General features: G+C 37.3%; 1 protein-coding gene across 1 annotated transcript; it reads right to left on the bottom strand.

Moving 5' to 3' along the window:
- Nucleotides 1-2,507: 2,507 nt before the first annotated feature.
- On the bottom strand, nt 2,508-9,073 carry LOC117327082 (myophilin-like). The gene is made up of 4 exons (XM_033883911.1): nt 8,877-9,073; nt 4,697-4,833; nt 3,736-3,949; nt 2,508-2,972 (listed from the first exon to the last, which is right to left on the bottom strand). The coding sequence occupies exons 1-4, from the start codon at nt 8,928-8,930 to the stop codon at nt 2,796-2,798; spliced, it is 582 nt and encodes a 193-aa protein (XP_033739802.1). The 5' UTR covers nt 8,931-9,073; the 3' UTR covers nt 2,508-2,795.
- Nucleotides 9,074-13,142: the final 4,069 nt, after the last annotated feature.

The following is a 13,142-nucleotide window of genomic DNA, read 5'->3' as shown; positions in this document are numbered from 1 at the left end:
GCGGTAAATGCAAAATGCAGATTATACAGTTAAAAACGAAACAACGATAAGATTGACTGCAAGCTGAATAAGTGAATGCATCTTTTCAAATGACACATGGATAAAATAATTTTTCCTCATTCAAATTCTGTCTTATTATCACAACAATGATTCAAATTGATATAAGTTTGTTATCCGTGCTAAAACGTATTAGTTCGTTGATTTATTCACCAGCAGTTTTACATTATAACCTCCAGCATTAAAACTATGCCGTTTATCTTTTTTAAAGATATTTCTTGTTTTTTTTTTTGTTTTTTTTTTAATTTTCGCCTTCAAACTCTTTCTTTGCTATCCTTAAAATGTCCATGTCCCCTCGGGTCTTCTCCAGTCAGCAAACATGTAACGATGAACTACTCATCTCAAGAATTTTGAAAATAATATAAGAAAAATATTTATCATGTCCTCATGAATATGTCTGATTCTAGTTATTTAAAGTTTCAAAGTGGTTGGGAGTTAGTCTAGCGTTGTAATTCGGTCAGACAATTCTGCACATGTGATCGGTAGCCGTTCTAATTCCACCTCAATATGTCCGGGTTAAACCCTGCTCACGGGAGGTTGTAACAATGATCTTCTACGTAGCTTTGACATCATTAGGATAAGATTAAGTCTGGACAAGGTCATTGGAGCTGACTTCCATTTTGTTATACACTTACACGTTTTTGGTCGAAAGCTGTTAATAGAATGACCCATTATACGTGGTTAGTTGAGCTTAGGCCAATAACCACGTGGTTGTTTACGCCAGGGTATCGTAGTCAATCGGTGCCTAATCCTTTATGCTTTTGAAGCCGAAAGAAAATATTGTTTTAACAATATGTTCAATAAATCTTTGTTACCTGTAGCCTATACAAAGTAGCTGATAAATGAAATCTTAAAAACAGGTAGATATGCATTTCATACGAGATTTTTACGCAATTTACGCAATTCAATAAGCGTTATGAAATTATATATATACAGTATATAGAGGATATCTAACAGTGTCTTCAGTAATACCAAATATATTTCACGAGTTGGGCTAATATTTTGATATTTTTCACGAGTGCGCAGCACGAGTGAAAAATATCAAAATATTAGCCACACGAGTAAAATATATTTGGTATTACTGAAGACACTGTTAGATATTCTGTTTATTATATTTTTTATCATCGAAACACCTACCCCGTATGCTAACTAGGCCTACAGCGAAAGTTTGAAAACAAAAAAGTAGTTTCCCCTGTCCAGGTGCTGACATATATGTCGGGCTTTCTGATTGGTCAATTATTTTGGTATTTTCTAATCATTAATTTGATTGGTCAAATCAGCAAAAGTGATATAGAATGAATAATTTTTGATATTTCACTGGTAAATATGTAATAAACATGTATATTTGTTCATTTTCAAATCAAAACAAGAAATACTAATATACATTAAAAATAATTAATATAAAATGTGAATCACATGTACATGAATATTAAAATACCATGCATACCAAGTGATCTTAAATGAAATAAGCTTTTTTTTTTTATATTTCCGAAAATCAAGTAATTGTTGCCATAATATTACCAATCAGCGAAGTTTGCTGTTGACAATAAAACACTTACGTTTTAAGAACTTCAGGAGATATCCATAACATTTCATATATATTTATAGCTTTACCAAGCTCATTCGAAGGTTACGAGTCCATAACTTCCAAATCTTTATTATGACGTTATTATTACAGTGACGTCATAATTGTCACGTCGGCGATAACGAAAGATGGCTGTTGAAAAGGCTGTTCCGTCTTTGACGATAATAATTTGTTCATTCGTCGTCGGAGCAAAATTCCTGGATATTGTCTTTAAAAATGCCAACTGGACAAAGGCAAATTCAACATGAAGCGCTTCATTAAATTTGCCTTTGTCCAGTTGGCATTCATCAGCCCATAACTTCCAACTGAAAAGAGTTCAATGCTTAAATTAACGCAATTCAGTTGCACTACCAAGATAATACTAGTCATGGTGACTAGAACCAGTCTGAACTTTCCCGAGCTTGCCGGAACGTTCCCAAGATGTCCGATCTAGAGCAGCAATTCTTTAAACAAAAAAAACTGTATTGCTGAGCTCTAAGCCGCTTGCAAATACAACAAAATAGATGCGTTGTAAATTTTGTATTTTCCATTATTTATTTAAATGTAAATAACAAATTAAATGATGACTTTGGTCCCCAAAATGGAGAAGGCAATATGTAGAATGAATACATTGTAAGGCATTGTCCTTTGAATTCTCTCTCGCTCTCGTTCAAAATCTCGCTTTAACTCCCATACATGAATAACTACTCGCACACCACACTTCCGTTTTTTTGTTCATCTGGCCAAGACGACACTTAAAGTCGTGTCTACCAACTACGCATGCGTGTTCGCAAAAGTTGGTGTAAAACGCCTACGACTGCGTTAACACATGCGTGTACATCTGCAGAACCGTACAAATGATGTATTGTTCTCAGGAAACATATGATGTTAAGCAATTGCAATAAGGTATACACGTGTGCACATGTGTAGCACCAATGTTTACTTATACACACGTGTACACACTTTTCAATACACATAAGTACCACTTGGCTAAATGAACACGTACACATTAACAATATCAAGTCCAGCGAATTATCGCCCTTCCTACAGGTATGCATAAAATATCATACTTTTCGTCAAGACGAAGTTCAAAGTTAAACTTTCATAAGTATTTTTTCCATGACTTATCAGTCCAAAATTCGTTTCTCTTGGCTAAAATTTTAGTTGAAATGTTCTACTGATTTTTCTCTGGTTCCATTATGTGTCGTTGGCAACCGAAGTTCTGTCCGGCCTGTGACGCGCCCTGGTTTGTACCGTACTGTAGACTAATCACACCTTTCCCGGCATCCAATTGTTCTTGTGTAAACTGTCGTTCATTCTTTGTAGCTTCTTTCACTCCGAATGTTCCAGTCTGAAAAAAAATAAAGTGCGAGTTTTAGCCTAAGTTCTGAAACCTAATTCTGGTTCAATTTGTTGGGCTAAGTGCCCCTTGAAAAGTCGGAATCATTTGATATTTCCTTGTAGTAGTTGGTGACTACATCACCGAACAACCGCAAAGAAATACCTAATTGTTATTCAGAACAATTTGTTTGGGAAAGCTGTTTTATAAGGACACTACCATTGCAGCAAAAGACTGCCCATGATCTCAGCTTCTTCAGGAAAACAACCAGCCCTAAGTACGGATCTGACAGGTGCCTTATAGATCTTCCCCTGAAGATGTCGTTTTGGATGCGCTAAAGACTTAGCTAGTTCGATATTATTCCATTTGACAAAATGCAGTACATTTGTATATAGCATTAGCAAACTAAAGCCGAAACATTTTAATGATTTAAGTTTAAATATGCGAATTTCTCGGTATCATTTTGTCAGTGTTTCTCTGAAATGATTATTTAAAATTCACCATATTTTTGAGAAAAAAAATGATTTTTTCATAGTTATAATATTTTATAATATTTTAATTATTTTGAAAACATTCATGTGAAATATATATACTTATCATGTTTAATCTTCAATAGAAAATAGTAGTCAGAATACGTAAAAAATACTTAAGAAGATAACTGACCGACGGACTGTGTTATATTCTATTCCTTGGTACATTTGTACCTACGTTTAGTTAAATTCTAAGAAAAAAACAAATAGATGATCAACGTCAATAGTATGTTTGAGCTGCATACCTTCCTGCCCAGGGAATCAAGACAAGTAACGACTTGGCCGAGGTTACTCTGATCCGTAAGGTCGACAGTTTGAAATCGATCACCGTCACTCACGCCCAGTTCTTTGGCTCCGTCAAGGAATTTACTTATCAAATCCATCTTTTTAAAAGCCATCGTCTGTCGTTTCGTTAGCATATTGGCAGGCACCTTCTTAGAACCAAGATTCGTGATCAAACTGTAATGAGATACGATAATGCATTATGCAAAGATGGCGGAGTTTTATAAATCAGAAAAAAACACTATTTTGATAAGATTAGATGCATTCAATTTTTTAAACTAATAAAAAAACTTTTTCCAACACTGTTATTAAGATATAAAATCGGAAGTGAAAGCTTTGTATCGGGAAGAGGTTTTGACGAGAAATAATTTGTTACCGCCAGCAAAAAAGACTTTTGCCAACTCCAGACTACCTCGCAAACGCTCAACCATTTTGAGCTTCATCATATTGGGTGTATTGGAACAACTAGGAAAATATACTGCAGAGAATGTCTACATAAAACGAAATATTTATTCTACTTAAAATCAACAAAGCGAGGACAAGTACGAATACATTAGACTGACCAATACCCTGTATTAGACCTTTAGTTTGAAACTTGACTTGATATACAATGTGCTTTCCTTATCGTGTTCGTACCAGGTGCACCAAATTGGTACGATCTACTAAGTTCCCAAGATGGCGGCCATCGCTCGCTGCTTCAAACATAGAATCGATTATTTTCCTGTTTTTATAACGTAACCGATGTAAAATCATAACCTGAATGATTCCGTCAAACATTGACATATATCATTTATAAGATTTCACCGCAAATGAAGAATTCCCAACTCGTTTTTAACAAAAATAGTACATTTGCGTGACATATGAAGGACCACAGTTCCGCCATCTTGGATCCAAGCGGTATTCGTTTTCCATTGAATTACTTACCGGCCAAGAACGTAACCGTCGTTTAGCACTTTGAACACGTTTTCCTGACTTCCGTCAGTACTGAAGGACTCCCCGCTGTGATGTTGGACCCATTCAAGCACTTTGCTGGCTAACTCCGCGTTATATTTACTATTAAGCTGAAATGGAACAAAATCAATATAAGTTAGTTATAATGATAAATGTAAATTAACTGTAAATCAATTAATTTTATAAATATATGGTTCTTAACAAATTTTATTCGCAAAAACACAGGGACTTGATATCAAATTGAAACCCAACGATCCATATATTGCTGTTTTGTATATATACTTTCTACATATATATGCGAACCGGGCGATTGGGACTTTGTGCCTGTGATTATGTATGCTTGATGTGACGATAGATTTTGTCAATGGATATTAAAGATAACATCATTTTCTAGACCACATCCGTTGAATTACTGCTGGGGAAGGAGTAACCGGACGAGTGTTATCAGGAACGTTAAAGAGTTGACAAGTCTGGCTTATATAGTCTCAAACAGGATGTCTGCTCGCATACGACACTGTCACGTGACAGGGCGTGGTAATTGACATTCGTGCGCATACATACACACACAACGACTGACGGAACATTTAAGAATTTTATTGAAAGTGTCTATACAAAAATTCCTATTGATGTAGTAGTCTTGTTTATGAGGAGATGTTTCATCCGAACTATATACAGTTATGCAGTACACACGTCTCCTGTGACATTTTATCGACCAATCTGTGACAGTATGCGCTATGTAACACATTGCCTTGAATCCCAATTGTCGGCGAAAGGCATTTATACATATTTTATTTATCTAACATACAGCGGTTTTAACTGTTGAATGAATATGTACATTGTTAACGACTTCTACGCCTGATGAATCACGTCTATGCATGAGTGACATTTTACCGTTCATCCCCGTAATATTATGACTTGCTCGTCTAGCACCCTTGATCAACTCTGCTCAGTGAATAAAACGTAGTTGCTGTACGACTGATTGAAGAATAAAACAAACCGGGGACGAAAAAGTATCATCTAGTGACAGACAATCGATAGTTCATAGCAAATGACATAAGCATTTATAACTCTAATCAGGGACACGAGATCGACAGCTTCTATCACTAACCAGGGACGTGAGATCGATAACTTACAACACTAACCAGGGATATGAAATCGACAACTTACAACAAGAATCAGGGACGTGAGATCGATAACTTATATCACTAACCAGGGACGTGAGAACGATAACTTACAACACGAACCAGGGACGTGAGATCGATAACTTACAACACGAACCAGGGACGTGAGATCGATAACTTATATCACTAACCAGGGACGTGAGATCGATAACTTATAACACCAACCAGGGACATGAGAACGATAACTTACAACACTAACCAGGGACGTGAGAACGATAACTTACAACACTAACCAGGGACGTGAGATCGATAATTTACAACACTAACCAGGGACGTTAGATCGATAACTTACAACACTAACCAGGGATGGGAGATCGATAACGTATACCACTAATCAGGGACGTGAGATCGATAACTTAAAACACTAACCAGGGACGTGAGAACGATAACTTACAACACTAACGAGGGACGTGAGATCGATAACTTACAACATTAACCAGGGACGTGAGGACGATAACTTATAACACTAACCAGGGACGCGAGATCGATAACTTATATCACTAACCAGGGACGTGAGAACGATAACTTACAACACTAACGAGGGACGTGAGATCGATAACTTACAACATTAACCAGGGACGTGAGGACGATAACTTATAACACTAACCAGGGACGCGAGATCGATAACTTATAACACTAACCAGGGACGTGAGATCAATATCTTATAACACTAACCAGGGACGTGAGATCGATAACTTATAACACTAACCAGGGACGTGAGATCGATTACTTACAACACTAATCAGGGACGTGAGATCGATTACTTACAACACTAACCAGGGACGCGAGATCGATAACTTATATCACTAACCAGGGACGTGAGATCGTTAACATATACCACTAACCAGGGACGTGAGATCGATATCTTATAACACTAACCAGGGACGTGAAAACGATAACTTACAACACTAACCAGGGACGTGAGAACGATAACTTACAACACTAAACCAGGGACGTGAGATCGATAACTTATAACACTAACCAGGGACGTGAGATCGTTAACTTAAACCACTAACCAGGGACGTGAGATCGATAACTTATACCACTAACCAGGGACGTGAGATCGATAACTTATAACACTAACCAGGGACGTGAGAACGATAACTTACAACACTAACCAGGGACGTGAGATCGATAACTTATACCACTAACCAGGGACGTGAGAACGATAACTTACAACAATAACCAGGGACATGAAATCGATAACCCTCTGAAAAGGCTATGCGATCGATAAATTATAACACTTGTTAACCAAAGCGTACATGCATTTGTCCGTGGGATAGGAATTTGAAACACATTGATTGAAGTGTTATGAAATCCCCTTCCCAGGCTGTAGTTATCAGTCACTCGCAGAAATTAACAAATCTGTCAATCACTTGTCAACTCGCTTGCCTTCGGAAATTGCCACACGAGATCTTACTGCGTTTTTCTGATTAAATATTTATCAATAAAATAGTTTACACTAACTCTTATCGGCAACCCGCGAAACACAGGATGATGTGATGTGAAATGTGTTGATACCACTACACACGTACGTCCCTTTAATACACATCTTATACACACCTCACACACAGAAAGCAGGATGCAGCGTTTTACTTATCGCTAAAATTCCAATCCCACAACTTCAGGTCAGGACGAGTGAACATTCCACCAACCTGACGCAACTCAATTACAATAATAAGTTCCTTTTAGAAATTGTATATATTCACCAGGGTCGACTGAACCCCTGGAGGCAAACTACAATCTTTGCCCGACCCCAGGGGCTATCAATGTTGTCAATACACATTGATAAACAAAATTAAAGCATTATTAGCTTAACGTAAGAAATACCTACGCAGTTTTCAATTTATTCACTCTCTCGGCCATTTTTATTATATGAAATCTTTTGATGAAGTGTGAAAATTTAATTTTATTCTTAAACGAGCGAAGCACGAAAATACCGTCAACAAATTTAAAACTTACTTGTAAAATCAAATATACATGAAAACTAACTTCCTCGCACGGATATTATATCTACGTATATACATATACATGTATATAATATGTGTGGGGCTGTGCTATACACGTATAAATCAAAAACAATTTCAAATTATTCAGGACAAAAATTTACTTAAAAAAGTTAATTTCCCATTTAAATGTTTCCTTAAGTGGATATAGAATTTCTGTTTGACATAATTACACCTGAAGTGATTTTATATATATTTCTTCAGGCGTGGACTGGTTTTCAACAATGACTTATATTATCATAATTTGCCCAAGTTTCCTCTGGTGCTGACACCAGACTCGGATATTCTGACAGGGATGTCTGGTACGACTGCACGCGCTAATCGGACCCAATGTGACGTTATCTTACACTTAAAAAAAAGAAAGAAAAGAAAAACGTGTTTAGCCACATTCCTAAGGTCCTAGCCGAGTTGCCTTCTATATGTTTTCCATCCCTAGTTCAAACACACTTGAAGTAACGTCACTGTTGACTCAATGGGTGTGTCACTTTCAATATGGAAATGATAATTTTCGAAAGGCGCAAGCATTGGATAAGAGTAAGGGCGAGTCAGATTATCATGTACTGTAGACGGTAATTAGAGAGAGAGTTAACATGACTCCTAATGGGCGGTCGTTTTCTCTTCTTAACAGACACAGGATATGTCCGACTCTTGTTTTAAATCCAGGCGGTTTAAACTAGGCTCACGCTTGTTTTGCATCCTGGCTGAGACGGCGTCGAGATATATGATTTTTTTAAATCCAATTGGCGCCAGAAGGATCGAAACAATTTTATTTCAGATGTTACAAAAATAAGAACAGACCCACCTTTTGAATTAAGCCACAGGCACCTGTTTGGATGAAATCCATAATTTAAAGTTTAAATCCCATCCTACTTACAGCTATTTCCCCTTCAGCAGCCTCCCGGCCAGCGGAAAACCTACCGGACATGAAGCACGACAGCGAGAAAGTGGCATTTAACGTATTCTTACCTTTTCTTGAACATCACGAGCAATTCCACTTTTTGTAGCTCTGTTAGCAGACATGGTGACGAGATAATTCCTTATTCCTGGATTTCAAAACTGTTCACAGACACGTGTACGTTTAGTTAGTGTTGAACAGACAGCTGTGAAGCCACAATATATAGTCTAACGGAACGGTGATTCATGCGTGACCTTTGACCTCACAACTGATTATAACAGCCTCTCTGATTGGTTAATCCGCTTGGCAAGGCGTGCTCGAATTGTAGACGCTATTCAGTAGTGCTATATTAAATGTCTGAATCGATTCAGTCGTTAATGCTTTGAGTATTATAATGTGTCAGATTAAAAACACTATATACACAAAGGCACAGCGATATAATATGAGATCATTTTAAATTTATTTAATTTCACTTCAGATCAAATCATTCGTCGTAGCCTTATAAGGAAGTTGAACTTCTCCGCCTCGTGCTGACCTCGTGACTAAGTGTAAAGAGGTAGCACCTAAACAAAATATTTACGGGAATCTCAATTACAAAAGCCACAAATCTTAAAAATGTGTGACGTCACGTCCTGGGTTAAGATAAAACAATATTATGTTAACCTATCTTTGGAATGTCTTGAATACCTATTTGCGATCTTGTGTTACCTGTAATATCACATTGTTACATTTTGTACTTATGATATATACATACACACCTGTCTAGTGGTTAAGAATGTTGACTTACGCCACTGTGTATTATGTTCATAACGAGACCGTTTGTCCAAATACTTGACATAGATATAAAAGTCCCTGTGTAAACTTAATAGTTGTGTACCTATACTTAGATCCAGGGGGTCAATTCGGTCATAAACACATTAAAGTTTGGACACAGAATTCAGTGTTACAAATTGACTTCCTAATCAGGCAATGTTTTGCCTTTTGTTTTGTCTATCACCTATTGTTTTGTCCATCACCTATTGTTTTGTCCATTACCTATTGTTTTGTCCATCACCTATTGTTTTGTCCATTACCTATTGTTTTGTCCATTACCTCTTGTTTTGTACATCACCTATTGTTTTGTCCATTACCTATTGTTTTGTCCATTACCTATTGTTTTTTTCCATCACCATTTGTTTTGTCCATCACCTATCGTTTTGTCCATCACCTATTTTTTGTCCATTAACTATTGTAATTTGTCCATCCCCGACTACCTTTACAAATTGTATGCATGCTGTTGAAATGAATGTTTCTATATTCCTATGACCAGTTAGCCTATTGATTTGTCCATCTCCTAACGTACATACTATATAAGTATGTATGATTGAACAGGACGAATTGATTTTCTATGCCGCAGTAATCATTAACCGTAACACACATACGTATTGATCACTTTTTCTATTAGACACGTTTACTTTATATTACACACTATTGTACTGTATTGTATTGTAGTGTATTGTGTTGTATTGCATTGTATTGTATTGTATTTTATTGTATTGTACTGTACTATGTTGTGTTGTATTGTTTTGTATTGTATTGTAGTGTATTTTATTGTATTTTATTGTATTGTACTGTACTATGTTGTGTTGTATTGTTTTGTATTGTATTGTAGTGTATTGTAGTGTATTTTATTGTACTGTACTATCTTGTGTTGTAGTGTATTGTGTTGTATTGTATTGTATTGTACTGTATTGTATTGTATTGTACTGTACTGTACTATGTTGTGTTGTATTGTTTTGTATTGTATTGTAGTGTATTGTATTGTATTGTAATGTATTGCATGGTATTATATTGTATTGTAGTGTATTGTATCATTCTATAGTTAAGTCTCTCTAAAGACATATTCGTCTATCTCCTTTTCCCTACCCCAGAGTTAATTAATATGGTTAAGGCGCAAAGCGATAGCCACCAAACAACCCTAATCCATCCTTTCAAAAAAAAATATGTTTCAAAGGGTTTTATAATTTGTCCTCCATATGAATAAAAAAATTGATATGTTTTTACATTGTTGTAAAAATGATTTTCTCTGAAGAAACTCGAACGAAACCCATACAGCCATTATTTCACTACCACACTCACCTAGCCAATTAAATCTTAGGTTTCGTTCACGTTATCGTGAGAAATACAATACGCTGACGTGCCGCCCTAAATCCAGGGCGGCAACGCGACAGTTTTCGTTAGGGATTTAGTTATACTCTCTTCAGCAGTCAAATCGTCGTATATTCCATTTATAGGCGGATGAGTCAGAGGAAACTCGGACTAAGAGTCGAAATGGCCTCGCTGTTTCTCTATTCTACCCAATTAAGCTTTTAAATTTCCATCCATTAGCGTTCTTCAGCCCAGGTTTCCCCTCAGCTGCCTGTTGGCGCCGAATCTTACATGTACTGTCCGAATTCTCACTTTTGACCCAGTTTCGGCCCTACTGTTCCGATTCTGACAAATAAACAAATCAAATAACTTGTAAATGATACCTATTATTGTTCACCCCTTTTCAGTCCTACTGTCCGCATTCTCACGTTTGACCCCTGTTTCAGTCCTACTGTCCGGATGCCCACGTTTGACCCCTGTTTCAGTCCTACTGTCCGTATGCCAACGCTTTCCCCTGTTTCAGTCCTACTGTCCGTATGCCCACGTTTGACCCCTGTTTCAGTCCTACTGTCCGGATTATTACGTTTGACCCCTGTTTCAGTCCTACTGTCCGTATGCCCACGTTTGACCCCTGTTTCAGTCCTACTGTCCGGATTATCACGTTTGACCCCTGTTTCAGTCCAACTGTCCGTATGCCCACGTTTGACCCCTGTTTCAGTCCTACTGTCCGTATGCCCACGTTTGACCCCTGTTTCAGTCCTACTGTCCGTATGCCCACGTTTGACCCCTGTTTCAGTCCTACTGTCCGTATGCCCACGTTTGATCCCTGTTTCAGTCCTACTGTTCGTATGCCCACGTTTGACCCCTGTTTCAGTCCTACTGTCCGTATGCCCACGTTTGATCCCTGTTTCAGTCCTACTGTCCGTATGCTCACGTTTGACCCCTGTTTAGTCCTACTGCCCACATTTTACCTTGTGTCTTTTACGGTCCTACTGTCCAGATCCTATCGATCCTATTGTTCTCTGGATCCCTAACTTTTGACCCCACTATTTTGGAAGTCAGACATTGCCATTGTCTACGTGATTAAAACAGATTTATTCGCTTAGTCAGCCTGTCTACGACCGTCACTGTGAGAGGCCATTGGGAGAGCTTTTAGTAAATTCAGCAAAGCCATAATAGATATCGACCTTTAGAACACACAAGATAATGAATGCTTTATGGCAGCCTGTGTGCCTACTGCTCACGAATCTCCATACTGAATATATCACGTCATATTACAAGAAATGGGAGATTGAATCCGCGGACATTTGACGTACTCCGCGTTTAGACATATAGTCCACAGTTCTAACGAAAATAAAAATCAAGCCTATATATTAATGATAGAAAAAAACAAACATTTGTCAACATTGCAATAATATCTCTTGTCAGCGGCTTGGAAGATGTGAAATGTCGATGTAAACCGAAATCTGCACTTGAAAATTTTGGTAGGCAACCAAATACTTCCCAGTGGGAAAATCGATACCCAGCGGTTTCGGAGAAATACAAACGCGCTATCCATTGCGCCAATCGACCACTCCAGAACTCAGTAAAGCGCCGACAAAATTAATACACTAGGCATCTCGATCAAGAATAGCTCGAAATTTAGGCCTTATTAATGGTCCAATACTCGTGGTATATGTTTTACCCGTCTGAGTTCATCAATTCATAACTTTCGGATTGATATACATGTGTATGTATATATAATTGTGAAGTCGATCTTATGAAAATTCAAGGTTCTGATTTATCTGTTTGATTTTAAGATATTTTTGTTTGTGTTTTGTTTTTGTTTGTTTGTTTTTGTTTTGTTTTGTTCTTGCTTGTTTAGGGGGTGGGGGTACAAAAGAAATACAAATGAAACAAAAATAACAGGAATATTGTTTTTAAGTGCTGGACAACGTTTAAGTAAAACAGACTGTTCTGAATGGTGTTCTCGTCCTCTCTTTCTCAAATAGACGTTAAAATATCCAGAAGAAACTCGGGCACAATATACAAAGTGTATATATTATGATTTGACAGTGGTAGATTCATTTATTTGTCTAACGCTCAAGGTCTACTGATTTGGCCGGAGGCAATCGTTTTTAAAACGTAAACAATGATAGACAGGTAGATAGATGATACGCCGTGTTTATCATCCCCAACTCTACAGGATAGCGCTCTCTGATAGCCGGGAA

This window comes from Pecten maximus, chromosome 5 (assembly GCF_902652985.1).
Source record: "Pecten maximus chromosome 5, xPecMax1.1, whole genome shotgun sequence".
NCBI classification, from domain to species: Eukaryota; Metazoa; Mollusca; class Bivalvia; order Pectinida; family Pectinidae; genus Pecten; species Pecten maximus.
This window is presented reverse-complemented; position numbering and strand designations above follow the sequence as displayed.